We start from the raw sequence: 16,985 nt of genomic DNA on the forward strand, positions 1-16,985 counted from the left end.
TGGGGAGACAGAGGGAGAGTCTGCCAGCACACACCACAAAGCGCTATATATACAAGGGATATCCTTATATTAAGTGCTCCCTTATAGCTGCTTTAATATATATATATATATAGCCATTAATGTGCCCCCCCTCTCTGTTTTACCCTGTTTCTGTAGTGCAGTGCAGGGGAGAGACCTGGGAGCCGTTCTGACCAGCGGAGCTGTGACAGAAAATGGCGCCGTGTGCTGAGGAGATAGGCCCCGCCCCTTTTTCGGCGGGTTCTTCTCCCGCTATTTTTCCAGTCAGGCAGGGGTTAAATATCTCCATATAGCCCCTATGGGCTATATGTGAGGTATTTTTAGCCTTGTATAAGGTTTATATTTGCCTCTCAGAGCGCCCCCCCCCAGCGCTCTGCACCCTCAGTGACTGCCCAGTGAAGTGTGCTGAGAGGAAAATGGCGCACAGCTGCAGTGCTGTGCGCTACCTTATGAAGACTGAGGAGTCTTCAGCCGCCGGTTTCCGGACCTCTTCACGCTTCAGCATCTGCAAGGGGGTCGGCGGCGCGGCTCCGGGACCGGACTCCACGGCTGGGCCTGTGTTCGATCCCTCTGGAGCTAATGGTGTCCAGTAGCCAAGCAGCAAATCCACTCTGCATGCAGGTGAGTTTACTACTTTCCCCCTAAGTCCCACGTTGCAGTGATCCTGTTGCCAGCAGGACTCACTGTAAAGAAAAAAACCTAAACTAAACTTTCTCTAAGCAGCTCTTTAGGAGAGCCACCTAGATTGCACCCTTCTCGTTCGGGCACAAAATCTAACTGGAGTCTGGAGGAGGGTCATAGGGGGAGGAGCCAGTGCACACCACCTGACCTAGTAAAGCTTTACTTTTTTGTGCCCTGTCTCCTGCGGAGCCGCTATTCCCCATGGTCCTTTCAGGAACCCCAGCATCCACTTAGGACGATAGAGAAAAGTTACGCAACCGTATGTGGAAACGCATGTACTATCGTCTTTTGCAAGTGGTGAAGAATAATGGAAAGAGCAACCATGGGGTACACGTTGCAGCAGCATATATTTATAGTCACCCTATATATCTACTCTGAAAGTTATGTCCGGATGCAGGAGACCTTCACAGAAAAGTACTGAACAGTTGCTCTAAACAAATACCCCATGAAGCGATATAAGACACGTTTCAGGAGACAGGGAATGTCGGACGCATCGAGAAGTGGTCGACCTAAAGGGTTAACAGATGAATAGTTGGTCGAAGTGCGAGCTGCATATGTTGAGATTCCCCAGAAGTCAGGACAATGCCACAGCCCAAACAGCCAGAAACACTATGGCTTACTTGGAAGAGTGTTTTCCAGGATGACTGATCATAGAAGGGTTACAGCCATAGCAATCTCCAGATTTAACACCCCTCAACTATTTCTTGTGGGGCATAAGAGTCACAGCCTCAGCCTAACCCTAACCTTCCCCAGGGGGTGCCTAAACCTGACCCCCCCTCTCCACAGCCTAAACCTAACACCACCGACCTACCTGTCCTCTGTCCCGGTGGATGAATGTTCGGGATCCCGGCTGTCAAAATTCCAGCACCTGGATGATATCCCTATTCAAGATTATGTTGTCTGTATTCTGACTGCCCGTGCCCATTTGTATAAAGCACAATTCCAGCACTTACTGTGAAATAAATGGTTTTGCCATATGGTTGCTTTAATTTTTGAACACCTTGTATAACATGACCTAAACTACTGTTTGAACGTGAAGGTGCATGCACACTAGACAACGTGCTCTATGAGCAAAATCGTCTAGTGTTTTCCCCTCCCGGGTGGCTGTACACACTGAGCGATAGGACGTTCATATCGCTCAGTGACGTTGGGCAGGCAGCTCTTGGACGACAGTCCAGATTGAGCATGCATGCAGGGCCGACAGAGAGGGTCTTTAACGACCCGCAATGCCGTGCATCGGTCGTCGTCGCCGGCATACACACTTGCTGAGAAGGTGAACGACGTCGCTCAGGAAGGGTGCAAATGAGCGACGTCGTTCATTTTATCGGCAAGTGTGTATGCACCTTTAGTGTAATTAAATCTGTGCAATACAAGATTTCACTAGCAGAACAAGACTTCACTAAGGTTCACATTGTTGTCTAGATAGAAAGACGAAATAGACATTCATCATTTAGGAAGCTGTTGGATCAGGAGTCCAAAAGTAGCATAACAGTTGAAGGCTTGGTGTACAGACTCCACAAGCCTGGATGGTATTGCATTATTTAATGGTCTATAGACTAAGACGACGAAATGTTTGTATCCCACTAGCCAAAATTACTCTTCAAGGAATAACCCAATATAAGGATGACAGTAGAGAAAACTGGTTTACCATACTATTAGCTTGTAAAGCTAGGGTTTTTATTTTTATTTTTTAGTCTCAAGTGCAGTTTAGTAGTTACTTCAGCACAGGTACTATGTTGATTGAGTAATAATTACGGAGTAATAATTTAAACATTAACCATTTGTCCAGAACCCACCAGATAGGGTTATCGGGAAGAGCTCAGTTTTCAGTGACAGTCTTTTAATATATTTAAAGGCCACATCAGCAAAACATCCATCTACATTCTTTTTTTTCTCGTCTACTTATGCAATCTGATTTAAACTTACCTTCTCCAATTTTTCCTATAACATGGAACACATTACAAATTTGAGGTACAGCCGTATAAAGTCTTTCAATTTCACCTGTAAGTAGAAGCAGATTATGTTACTATCAGGACTGAAAACAGTCTTCATTTTGAAAGATACACAGAAGATGCTCTATAATCAGGAACATACAAAAATAGCATTTTGTAATTTCATCCTAATATAAAAAAAATTATGTTAAAAGTATACATTATCCTCTCTAAACCTACACAAAATGCTTCAGAAGTAAAGTCAAAGGAACGCACACGGGGGAGCCTGCATAACGGCGATGATGGTGGCATTATCACTAGGCTCCCTCCATCATTTTAACAATGAGCAGATAACATTTTCCCATTACATGTATCGTAAAAGCAACTTGATTACAAAGAGTGTATATATATATTTTAAGGGCTTGAAGAATGTTGTGAATTCTCCTCCAATTGCCCGTTAGTACACCTGTGCAATACTAAAATAACAACCATTTTCACATTTTATTAAAAATAATAGGATTTTAATACCTACCGGTAAATCCTTTTCTCTTAGTCCGTAGAGGATGCTGGGGTCACTTCAAGAACCATGGGGTATAGACGGGATCCGCAGGAGACATGGGCACTTTAAGACTTTCAAATGGTGTGACCTGGCTCCTCCCTCTATGCCCCTCCTCCAGACTCCAGTTTAAGGAACTGTGCCCAGGGAGACAGACATTGAGGAAAGGATTTATAGTTAAACCACGGTGAGCATCTTACCAGCTCACACCTCAAGCATGCCGCAGAAAGTGGCATTCAACAGAACACAAGCCAACGGCATGGAGAATTTGCAGCAATATGCTGACAAAAAACGTAACACAACCTGTGTGTAACCACAACCAATAACTGCAGATACAGTACGCACTGGGACGGGCGCCCAGCATCCTCTACGTACTAAGAGAAAAGGATTTACTGGTAGGTATTAAAATCCTATTTTCTCATACGTCCTAGAGGATGCTGGGGTCACTTCAAGAACCATGGGGTTATACCAAAGCTCTAGAATGGGCGGGAGTGCGCGGACGACTCTGCAGTACCGAATGACCAAACGTGAGGTCAACCCTCGGCCAAGGCATTAAAAGTGTAAAACTTAGCCCAATTGTTTGCTAAATAGCTGCTCGGCAAAGTTGCAATGCCGAGACTTCCCGGTCAACCGCCCCGGACGAACCTACCTTAGAATGGGCCTTCACCTATTTCGGTAACGGCAATCCTGCCGTGAGATGAACATGCTGAATCGTACCACAGATCCAAGGTCTGCTTGGAAGCGGGATGCGCAATCTTGCTGGGAGCAAACAGGACAAACAGAGCCTGTGTTCCTAAACGGAGCTGTCCTGGCGACATAAATTTTCAAAACTCTGACCACATGCAGAGACTTCGATTCAGCGAAGGCGTCTGTAGCCACAGGCACCACAATAGGTTGGTACATGTGCAAAAAAGAAACCACCTTTGGTAGAAAATGTTGACGAGTTTCCAACTCTGCTCTATCTTCATGGAAGATCAAATAAGGTCTCTTGTGAGACCAGACCGCTAACTCAGACACTCGCCTTGCGTATGCCAAGGCCAACCCGACAACCACTTTACAAGTGAGAAATTTCACTCCGCCTTATGTAAAGGTTCAAACCAATGTGAATGAAGGAACTGCAACATCCCATTAAGATCCCCTTGTGCCACAGGGGGCACAAAAGGAGGTTGGATGTGCAACACTCCCTTCACGACAGTCTGAACTTCTGAAAGGGAGTCCAATTGATTCTGAAAGAAAACCGATAAGGCCGATTTTAAATTGCTGAAAACTCTGCCGTAGGAGTTTTCTTGGATTCACACCAAGAAACGTATTTTCTCCAAAAACGTTAGTAATGTTTAGACGTTAACCCTTTTCTAATCCGAATAAGTGTGGGAACTACTTCCATGGGAATACCCTTACGGACTAAGATCTGACGTTCAACCGCCATGTCGTCAAACGTAGCCACAGTAAGTCCTAATACACGCAAGGCCCCTGCCGCAATAGGTCCTCGCGCAAAGGAAAAGGCCAGGGATCTCCTATGAGAAATTCCTGAGAACTGGATACCAAGCTCTCCTTGGCCAGTCTGGGACCATGAGGCTCGTCCGAATTTTCTTTTTATGAACCTAGAACTTTTGGAACGAGAGAAAATGTAGGGAATACATATACCGACTGAAAACACCCACGGTGTCACCAGTGCCTTCACTGTTCCTGTTTAAGGGTCCCATGACCTGGAACTCTGAAGCTTCTTGTTGAGACGAGATGCCATCATTCCTACTTGAGGAAATCCCAACGACATGTCACCCCTTCGAAGACTACTTGGAGGAGCACAAAGCACTTATATGTTTTTTCGCCCAGCGGAAAATCCTTGTGGCTTCTACCATTGCTGTTCTGTTTTTCGTTGTAGAAAATAGTTGTAAAACGGCCCTTAACTCTAGACCGTTTATGTGGTGACAAGTTTCTTAACTTGACCATCTTCCTTGGAAGTTTCCCCCCCTGAGTGACTGCCCCCCCACCTCGGAGGCTTGATCCGTGGTCACTAGGATCCAGTCCTGGATCCCGAACCTGTGCCCCTCTAGGAGGCGAGAACTGCGCAGCCACCACAAGAGTGAGATTCTGGTCTTGGAAGACAGGATTATCCTCCGGTGTATGTGTAGGTGGAAACCGGACCACTTGTCCAACAGGTCCCTCTGGAACACCCTGACATGGAACCTGCCAAATTGAGTGGCCTTGTAGGCCGCAACCATCTTTTCCAGCAACCGAATGTATTGATGAAATCACACTCTTGCTGGTCTTGGAATTTGTTTAACCAGACTCTGCATCTCCAGAGCCTTTTCCACTGGAAGAAAAAAAAAATTAAGATTTTAAACCTATCGCTAAATCTTTTTCTCCTAGTCCGTAGAGGATGCTGTGGACTCCGTAAGGACCATGGGGAATAGACGGGCTCCGCAGGAGACATGGGCACTAAAAAGAACTTTAGGTATGGGTGTGCACTGGCTCCTCCCTCTATGCCCCTCCTCCAGACCTCAGTTAGAGAAACTGTGCCCAGAGGAGACGGACAGTACGAGTAAAAGATTTTGGAAATCCAAGGGCAAGATTCATACCAGCCACACCATCCACACCGTATAACTTGGACTATACGAACCAGTCAACAGTATGAAACAAAACATCATCAAAGACCGATCAGAACTGCAACAAAAAACCCTTGTGCAAGCAATAACTATATACAAGTCTTGCAGAATGAAGTCCGCACTGGGACGGGCGCCCAGCATCCTCTACGGACTAGGAGAAAAAGATTTACCGGTAGGTTTAAAATCTTATTTTCTCTTACGTCCTAGAGGATGCTGGGGACTCCGTAAGGACCATGGGGATTATACCAAAGCTCCAGACCGGGCGGGAGAGTGCGGATGACCCCGCAGCACCGATTGAGCAAACATGAGGTCCTCATCAGCCAGGGTATCAAACTTGTAGAACTTAGCAAAGGTGTTTGAACCCGACCAAGTAGCTGCTCTGCAAAGCTGTAATGCCGAGACACCTCGGGCAGCCGCCCAAGAAGAGCCCACCTACCTAGTGGAATGGGCCTTTACCGAATTTGGCAACGGCAATCCAGCCGTGGCATGAGCCTGCTGAATCGTGTTACAGATCCAGCGAGCAATAGTCTGCTTAGAAGCAGGAGCGCCAACCTTGTTGGCTGCATACAGGACAAACAGGGCCTCTGTTTTCCTAACCCGAGCCGTTCTGGCCACATAAATTTTCAATGCCCTGACCACATCCAGGGACGCGGAATCCTCCACGTCCCTTGTAGCCACAGGCACCACAATAGGTTGGTTCATATGAAAGGAAGAAACCACCTTAGGCAAAAATTGAGGACGAGTCCGCAACTCAGCTCTATCCACATGGAAAATCAGATAAGGGCTTTTGTGAGACAAGGCCGCCAACTCAGACACTCGCCGTGCCGAAGCCAAGGCCAACAACATGACCACTTTCCAAGTGAGATACTTCAATTCAACTGTTTGAAAAGGTTTAAACCAGTGAGACTTAAGAAAACGTATCACCACGTTAAGGTCCCATGGTGCCACCGGAGGCACAAAAGGAGGCTGGATTTGCAGCACCCCTTTCACAAAAGTCAGGACTTCCGGAAGAGAAGCCAATTACTTTTGAAAGAAAATGGATAGGGCCGAAATCTGACAACATGATTTACAATCTTTCAGATCGTGTACTCACCAAGTTAGAAATTCAAGTTCTTAACCACGGCCTGTCATTTGTTCCTACAAGCAGGTTTGACGAACTAACCTGGCAAACCGAACTAAACAAGTTCACCCGTAAACTCCGCTTACAAGAGTTCTTTCAGGAACACACTTCTATTGCTACACCCGAACCACATCAAGGTTTCATCAATTCCGTACGGAACTCCAAATTCGATCCGACTTCGTCCAACTCATCGATAAAGACCTTCACTCGATTGCTGGACGAGTCAATAATGAAATACACAGATGCCGACCAAAATAATCATTACAACATGTCACGATCTGAATTTAAAGCGTTAAAGAAAATGGGAACCTATAGAGACATCGTAATCCGCCCCGCTGACAAAGGGGGCGGAATAGTCATAATGAATTTGACTGACTATAAAAGTGAGACATATCGACAGCTGGCGGACACGAAAGTATACGAAGCTCTGACTACAGATCCGACCAAACAATACAAGGCTGAAGTTCATGACATACTTGATGCAGCTCGCACATCAGGATTTATGTCTAGCAAATTATGCAGCGCCCTCAAACAAGAGTTTCCTGTAGTGCCGCTATTATTCTTAGTCCCCAAAATCCATAAGAACATGGAAAGTCCGCCTGGCAGGCCCATAATCTCCGCGCACAACGCACTTTACCAGCCCATATCCATTTTTCTGGACAGCATCCTTCAGCCACTCATTGGTCAACAACCAAATTACATCAAGGATACCACCAGCTTCCTGAATCAGCTTAAAACAGTGGGCACGGTACCCATAGGGACCATCATCTGTACTGTCGACATTTGTAATCTCTACACAAGCATCCCGCACGATCAAGGGTTAGTTGCGATGAAGTCGTTTTTGGTCCAATCAAATATGAAAAGTCTGGACCACAATTTATTTCTCCAATTACTAGAACTAACACTTACCTGCAATTATTTTTTATTTGACGGGAAATTCTACCGCCAACTAAGCGGTTGCTCCATGGGGAGCAATGTATCCCCTTCATTTGCCAACGTATTTATGTTGATGGAAGAACGACTAATGTTTAACAGTGGCGAATTCACAAAGTACATCTTACATTATTCCAGATATATAGATGACGTCTTCATGTTATGAACTGGCGGTAAAGAAAAATTCGAAATCTTCATTACAAGTATTAATAACAGACTGTCTCCCATCAAAGTTACAGCTCAATGTGACCCAAGTAGGCTAAATTATCTGGACGTGAACGTTACCATTAGAGATGGAGTGATACACACTGAGGTGTACCACAAGCCCACTGACAAAAATACCCTTTTGCGCTATAACAGCCATCATCCTGTAGCTCTCAAAAGGGGGCTACCCAAGTCGCAATACATCAGGGCAGCTAGAATCACAAGTGACCCTGAAACTTAAAGGGGCTTTGATGGATGTAACTGAACGGTTCAAGAACAGAGGCTACAAGAGTGGGTCACTACAGAAATACGAGCAACAAGTAACAGCTATTAACAGAGATGACCTCTTGAAACCCAAAACCAAGAATGACCAAGCTATCATACCCTTCGTCTCATGGTACAACACCTCCAGTCCAGTGGTTCCACGAGCCCTCAATGCGCTGTGGCCCATAGTTGCAACGGATAAAAATCTTACCACGTTACGGAAAAAGAGGCCCATGATGTGTCACACCAAGGGAAGAAGCATCAAAGATTTTGTGGTCCACTCTGACATCACAGGTTTCGACTCCATACCAGTTTCCAACTTCCTAACAAAACCAGCAGGCTGCTATAAATGCCTAGGCTGCGAGACATGCAAATATATGATCACCGGCCCGACCTTTACCTCCAGTTCGACAGGTAGAATATATAACATCAAGCATGTGCTCACATGCACAACGACACACATTGTCTATTTAATTACCTGTCCATGCAAGTACCAATATGTGGACAAGACCATACGCAATGCCAGGGAACGCTTTGCGTTACATAGATCTGCGCTAAAGACAGCATTAGCACTGAAGAGATCTGAACAACCTGTTGCCAGACACTATGTAGAAAAACAACATTCCCTGAAGGATCTACAGTTTCAAATCATCGACCATATACCCCACAACCTGAGAGGTGGCAACAGGGCTGGTACTCTGCTTAAACGTGAGGCCAGCTGGATGTTCAAGTTGGACACCGTGAGACCGAAGGGTCTTAATGACAGAATACAATGGAGTGTATTCTAAGTCATATCTCCTTGGCGAATGGGGCCTAACGGAATGTGGACTATAGTGAGTGCCACACAATTGGATGTGGTGACAGTTTCCTTACAGAAGTCCCAGTTCATTAATATCGGCAGTTTTCAGGCAATCCAGTCACATGCTGTATTTTTGTCTCCTATTTGGTTGTTTTAGCAACAGTATTATCGTTATCCCCTTATGATGAATATCTGTGTGTATAAGCATTTGCCATTTCCACCATACTGTGCCAGACTGACATCACTAGTGATGGTGTAGGAGCTTCCGCAGTATAGCAAATATATTGATTCACGCTTTTTTGCATTGATTAAGATATTTACTGTTAATCACAAAATGTGTTCGTGTATCCTTAAAAATATTGGACAGATATATTCAGAATATATACCTCAAATATCTTGTTTTAAAGCATGACGTGTTCAAGGACAAGGCAACGCCAGATGTATCCAAGGCTAATTGGAAAGAAGTTTATGTCCGAAAGACTGATAAACGAAGCACTAACCATTTTCTAGAATGTTCTAATTGCTAATTATAATCTTGTATGACAATTGATGTATTACAGTTTTTGAGACATACATGGTGTATTCTGATTGGCTAAATGTATTGGCAAACATGAATCCTTTGTCTTTGAGCTATAAAAATAAACCTTATATGGCCCCTAAGCAGGTCAACTATGGACTGCTTAGGTTACACATGATCCTGTGTCACCTTTTCATTCACTGATCTCCAACCGGTTGCAAATGAAACAGAATTCTGACTGATGACTGCAGAGAGTTTATAGACCAGACCTGAATAAGTTAACATACCCTAACATTTTGGGAGCATCGTCCGGAGATATTCCAGCATCTCCTCCACTGGCAACAAATCCTCTGATCTTTCAGGAACCGCTGATAAAAAAAATGGTAAGTGAGAAATGTGTAGATTTCTACCTGCTCATTTGAATCAGCGTTTCTTGAATGAATCTGCGGAAGTCCAGTCGGGAAGGTCAGAGAATATCTTAAAGAGCCCAGTGTCAGTCAGAAGAAATTTTTTTAAGGTACCATACATTTATGTTATATTGTTGAATTGTGGGTAAATATCTTCAGCTAATTTGTCACAAGTGTACAGGGGAAATTAATCAAATATCCAGAAAAAAGTTACATTTTTAAAAGGTGGCGTATAGCCAAGGTGTATTCTAATGCTGATAAACAGTTTGAATTGATAAATAACCAAAGAGGTGTATGCAAATCTTGTACCTGTGTTGTTGTGTTAAGAAAATACAAAGGGTCCGTAGCACCGAGATTGGTGGCAATTACAAGCACTGAAGTCTCATTTGGTTATGTGGAAAATGATGATGAATTTTATTGTAAAATAGGTTGTCATTTAAAAAAAGGGAATTGTTGGAACATTACATTAAGAATGATTGATCTAACATCATAACCTATTGGCCTAGGAACCACATAATCCCAGGTCTAAGACCCATGTGCCCGTGCAGCCTCAAACAGCTGCCGTGCACACAGATAACAGATAACAGGATTTTGGTACTTACCAGGTAAATCCTTTTCTTTGAATCCATAGGGGGCACTGGAGTACTCTTGGGATATGGACGGCTTAGCAGAAACAAAGGCACTGAATAATAAGAATTTACTTACCGATAATTCTATTTCTCGTAGTCCGTAGTGGATGCTGGGAACTCCGTAAGGACCATGGGGAATAGCGGCTCCGCAGGAGACTGGGCACAAAAGTAAAAGCTTTAGGACTACCTGGTGTGCACTGGCCCCTCCCCCTATGACCCTCCTCCAAGCCTCAGTTAGGATACTGTGCCCGGACGAGCGTACACAATAAGGAAGGATTTTGAATCCCGGGTAAGACTCATACCAGCCACACCAATCACACCGTACAACCTGTGATCTGAACCCAGTTAACAGCATGATAACAGAGGAGCCTCTGAAAAGATGGCTCACAACAATAATAACCCGATTTTTGTAACAATAACAATGTACAAGTATTGCAGACAATCCGCACTTGGGATGGGCGCCCAGCATCCACTACGGACTACGAGAAATAGAATTATCGGTAAGTAAATTCTTATTTTCTCTGACGTCCTAGTGGATGCTGGGAACTCCGTAAGGACCATGGGGATTATACCAAAGCTCCCAAACGGGCGGGAGAGTGCGGATGACTCTGCAGCACCGAATGAGAGAACTCCAGGTCCTCCTCAGCCAGGGTATCAAATTTGTAGAATTTAGCAAACGTGTTTGCCCCTGACCAAGTAGCTGCTCGGCAAAGTTGTAAAGCCGAGACCCCTCGGGCAGCCGCCCAAGATGAGCCCACTTTCCTTGTGGAATGGGCTTTTACAGATTTTGGCTGTGGCAGGCCTGCCACAGAATGTGCAAGCTGAATTGTACTACAAATCCAACGAGCAATAGTCTGCTTAGAAGCAGGAGCACCCAGCTTGTTGGGTGCATACAGGATAAACAGCGAGTCAGATTTTCTGACTCCAGCCGTCCTGGAAACATATTTTCAGGGCCCTGACTACGTCCAGCAACTTGGAGTCCTCCAAGTCCCTAGTAGCCGCAGGTACCACAATAGGCTGGTTCAAGTGAAACGCTGAAACCACCTTAGGGAGAAATTGAGGACGAGTCAACAATTCTGCCCTGTCCGTATGAAAAATTAGGTAAGGGCTTTTATAGGATAAAGCCGCCAATTCTGAGACACGCCTGGCTGAAGCCAGGGCTAACAGCATTACCACTTTCCATGTGAGATATTTTAAGTCCACAGTGGTGAGTGGTTCAAACCAATGTGATTTTAGGAACCCCAAAACTACATTGAGATCCCAAGGTGCCACTGGAGGCACAAAAGGAGGTTGTATATGCAGTACCCCTTTGACAAACGTCTGAACTGGAAGAAAATCGACAGGGCCGAAATTTGAACCTTAATGGACCCTAATTTTAGGCCCATAGACAGTCCTGTTTGCAGGAAATGCAGGAAACGACCCAGTTGAAATTCCTCTGTAGGGGCCTTCCTGGCCTCACACCACGCAACATATTTACGCCAAATACGGTGATAATGTTGCACGGTTACATCCTTCCTGGCTTTGATCAGGGTAGGGATGACTTCATCCGGAATGCCTTTTTCCTTCAGGATCCGGCGTTCAACCGCCATGCCGTCAAACGCAGCCGCGGTAAGTCTTGGAACAGACAGGGTCCCTGCTGGAGCAGGTCCTTTCTTAGAGGTAGAGGCCACGGGTCCTCCGTGAGCATCTCTTGAAGTTCCGGGTACCAAGTCCTTCTTGGCCAATCCGGAGCCACGAGTATAGTCCTTACTCCTCTCCTTCTTATGATTCTCAGTACCCTGGGTATGAGAGGCAGAGGAGGGAACACATACACTGACTGGTACACCCACGGTGTTACCAGAGCGTCCACAGCTATTGCCTGAGGGTCCCTTGACCTGGCGCAATATCTGTCTAGTTTTTTGTTGAGGCGGGACGCCATCATGTCCACCTTTGGTTTTTCCCAACGGTTCACAATCATGTGGAAGACTTCTGGGTGAAGTCCCCACTCCCCCGGGTGGAGGTCGTGTCTGCTGAGGAAGTCTGCTTCCCAGTTGTCCACTCCCGGAATGAACACTGCTGACAGTGCTATCACATGATTTTCCGCCCAGCGAAGAATCCTTGCAACTTCTGCCATTGCCCTCCTGCTTCTTGTGCCGCCCTGTCTGTTTACGTGGGCGACTGCCGTGATGTTGTCCGACTGGATCAACACCGGCAGACCCTGAAGCAGAGGCCTTGCTTGACTTAGGGCATTGTAAATGGCCCTTAGTTCCAGGATATTTATGTGAAATGACGTTTCCATGCTTGACCACAAGCCCTGAAAATTTCTTCCCTGTGTGATTGCTCCCCAGCCTCTCAGGCTGGCATCCGTGGTCACCAGGACCCAGTCCTGAATGCCGAATCTGCGGCCCTCTAGAAGATGAGCACTCTGCAACCACCACAGGAGAGACACCCTTGTCCTTGGAGACAGGGTTATCCGCTGATGCATGTGAAGATGCGATCCGGACCATTTGTCCAGCAGATCCCACTGAAATGTTCTTGCGTGGAATCTGCCGAATGGAATCACTTCGTAAGAAGCCACCATTTTTCCCAGGACCCTTGTGCATTGATGCACTGACACTTGGCCTGGTTTTAGGAGGTTCCTGACTAGCTCGGATAACTCCCTGGCTTTCTCCTCCGGGAGAAACACCTTTTTCTGGACTGTGTCCAGAATCATCCCTAGGAACAGCAGACGTGTCGTCGGAATCAGCTGCGATTTTGGAATATTTAGAATCCACCCGTGCTGTCGTAGTACTACTTGAGATAGTGCTACTCCGACCTCTAACTGTTCCCTGGACCTTGCCCTTATCAGGAGATCGTCCAAGTAAGGGATAATTAAGACACCTTTTCTTCGAAGAAGAATCATCATTTCGGCCATTACCTTGGTAAAGACCCGGGGTGCCGTGGACAATCCAAACGGCAGCGTCTGAAACTGATAGTGACAGTTCTGTACCACAAACCTGAGGTACCCTTGGTGAGAAGGGCAAATTGGGACATGGAGGTAAGCATCCTTGATGTCCAGAGACACCATATAGTCCCTTTCTTCCAGGTTCGCTATCACTGCTCTGAGTGACTCCATCTTGAATTTGAACCTTTGTATGTAAGTGTTCAAGGATTTCAGATTTAAAATAGGTCTTACCGAGCCGTCCGGCTTCGGTACCACAAACAGCGTGGAATAATACCCCTTTCCCTGTTGTAGGAGGGGCACCTTGATTATCACCTGCTGGGAATACAGCTTGTGAATGGCTTCCAATACCGCCTCCCTGTCGGAGGGAGACGTTGGTAAAGCAGACTTCAGGAACCGGCGAGGGGGAGACGTCTCGAATTCCAATTTGTACCCCTGAGATACTACCTGCAGGATCCAGGGGTCCACTTGCGAGTGAGCCCACTGCGCGCTGAAATTCTTGAGACGACCCCCCACCGTACCTGAGTCCGCTTGTAAGGCCCCAGCGTCATGCTGAGGACTTGGCAGAAGCGGGGGAGGGCTTCTGTTCCTGGGAAGAGGCTGCCTGCTGCAGTCTTTTTCCCCTTCCTCTGCCCCGGGGCAGATATGAGTTGCCTTTTGCCCGCTTGCCCTTATGGGGACGAAAGGATTGAGCCTGAAAAGACGGTGTCTTTTTCTGCTGAGAGGTGACCTGGGGTAAAAAGGTGGATTTCCCAGCCGTTGCCACCAGGTCCGATAGACCGACCCCAAATAACTCCTCCCCTTTATACGGCAATACTTCCATATGCCGTTTGGAATCCGCATCACCTGACCACTGTCGCGTCCATAACCCTCTTCTGGCAGAAATGGACAGCGCACTTACTCTTGATGCCAGTCGGCAAATATCCCGCTGTGCATCACGCATATATAGAAATGCATCCTTTAAATGCTCTATAGTCAATAATATACTGTCCCTGTCCAGGGTATCAATATTTTCAGTCAGGGAATCCGACCAAGCCAGCCCAGCACTGCACATCCAGGCTGAGGCGATTGCTGGTCGCAGTATAACACCAGTATGTGTGTATATACTTTTTAGGATATTTTCCAGCTTCCTATCAGCTGGCTCCTTGAGGGCGGCCGTATCAGGAGACGGTAACGCCACTTGTTTTGATAAGCGTGTGAGCGCCTTATCTACCCTAGGGGGTGTTTCCCAACGCGCCCTAACCTCTGGCGGGAAAGGGTATAATGCCAATAATTTTTTAGAAATTAGCAGTTTTTTATCGGGGGAAACCCACGCTTCATCACACACCTCATTTAATTAATCTGATTCAGGAAAAACTACGGGTAGTTTTTTCACACCCAACATAATACCCTTTTTTGTGGTACTTGTAGTATCAGAAATGTTCAAAACCTCCTTCATTGCCGTGATCATGTAACGTGTGGCCCTACTGGAAAATACGTTTGTTTCCTCACCGTCGACACTGGAGTCAGTGTCCGTGTCTGGGTCTGTGTCGACCATCTGAGGTAACGGGCGCTTTAGAGCCCCTGACGGTGTTTGAGACGCCTGGACAGATACTAACTGATTTGCTGGCTGTCTCATGTCGTCAACAGTCTTTTGTAAAGTGCTGACGCTATCACGTAATTCCTTCCATAAGACCATCCAGTCAGGTGTCGACTCCCTAGGGGGTGACATCACTATTACAGGCAATTGCTCCGCCTCCATACCATTTTCCTCCTCATACATGTCGACACAACGTACCGACACACAGCACACACACAGGGAATGCTCTGATAGAGGACAGGACCCCACTAGCCCTTTGGGGAGACAGAGGGAGAGTTTGCCAGCACACACCAGAGCGCTATATATATACAGGGATAACCTTATATAAGTGTTTTTCCCTTATATAGCTGCTGTATTTATTAATCTGCCAAATTAGTGCCCCCCCCCTCTCTTGTTTTACCCTGTTTCTGTAGAGCAGGACTGCAGGGGAGAGTCAGGGAGATGTCCTTCCAGCGGAGCTGTGAGGGAAAATGGCGCTTGTGTGCTGAGGAGATAGGCTCCGCCCCCTTCTCGGCGGCCTTTCTCCCGTTTTTTTTAAGGAAAAACTGGCAGGGGTTAAATGCATCCATATAGCCCAGGAGCTATATGTGATGTATTTTTTGCCATCTAAGGTGTTTTTATTGCGTCTCAGGGCGCCCCCCCCCCAGCGCCCTGCACCCTCAGTGACCGAAGTGTGAAGTGTGCTGAGAGCAATGGCGCACAGCTGCGGTGCTGTGCGCTACCTTATTGAAGACAGGACGTCTTCTGCCGCCGATTTCCCGGACCTCTTCAGTCTTCTGGCTCTGTAAGGGGGCCGGCGGCGCGGCTCTGGGACCCATCCATGGCTGGGCCTGTGATCGTCCCTCTGGAGCTAATGTCCAGTAGCCTAAGAAGCCCAATCCACTCTGAGTTCGCTTCTTCTCCCCTTAGTCCCTCGGTGCAGTGAAGAATAAATTACCAGGTGGGCGCTTAATACCAATTGATGGACACAATGATAAAAAAACAGTTTATTACATACATTAACAACATACAACACATAAAAATAAACAAGACCACAATGCAGTATTCATATAAAACTGAGGTTCCGGAAACCTCTATTTGGAACAATATTAAAATAAGAATTTACTCACCGGTAATTCTATTTCTCGTAGTCCGTAGTGGATGCTGGGGACTCCGTCAGGACCATGGGAATAGCGGCTCCGCAGGAGACAGGGCACAAAATTTAAAAGTTTGACCACTAGGTGGTGTGTACTGGCTCCTCCCCCTATGACCCTCCTCCAAGCCTCAGTTAGGATACTGTGCCCGGACGAGCGTACACAATAAGGAAGGATTTTGAATCCCGGGTAAGACTCATACCAGCCACACCAATCACACCGTACAACTTGTGATCTGAACCCAGTTAACAGTATGATAACGTAGGAGCCTCTGAAAAGATGGCTCACAACAATAAACAACCCGATTTTTTTGTAACAATAACTATGTACAAGTATTGCAGACAATCCGCACTTGGGATGGGCGCCAAGCATCCACTACGGACTACGAGAAATAGAATTACCGGTGAGTAAATTCTTATTTTCTCTGACGTCCTAGTGGATGCTGGGGACTCCGTCAGGACCATGGGGATTATACCAAAGCTCCCAAACGGGCGGGAGAGTGCGGATGACTCTGCAGCACCGAATGAGAGAACTCCAGGTCCTCCTTAGCCAGGGTATCAAATTTGTAGAATTTTACAAACGTGTTCTCCCCTGACCACGTAGCTGCTCGGCAGAGTTGTAATGCCGAGACCCCTCGGGCAGCCGCCCAAGATGAGCCCACCTTCCTTGTGGAGTGGGCATTGACAGA

General features: G+C 46.5%; 1 protein-coding gene across 2 annotated transcripts in view; it reads right to left on the reverse strand.

Annotated features, from left to right (window-relative positions):
* The window catches only part of CDC7 (cell division cycle 7), a 308,046-nt gene that overhangs the window by 245,632 nt on the left and 45,429 nt on the right, over positions 1-16,985 (reverse strand). For both annotated transcript variants that reach the window (XM_063939919.1, XM_063939920.1), the window contains exon 2: positions 2,626-2,700. In XM_063939919.1, coding sequence (XP_063795989.1) covers positions 2,626-2,700 — 75 coding nt within the window. The remainder of the gene's footprint in view (positions 1-2,625; positions 2,701-16,985) is intronic.

Source organism: Pseudophryne corroboree, chromosome 9, assembly GCF_028390025.1.
Source record: "Pseudophryne corroboree isolate aPseCor3 chromosome 9, aPseCor3.hap2, whole genome shotgun sequence".
NCBI classification, from domain to species: domain Eukaryota; kingdom Metazoa; phylum Chordata; class Amphibia; order Anura; family Myobatrachidae; genus Pseudophryne; species Pseudophryne corroboree.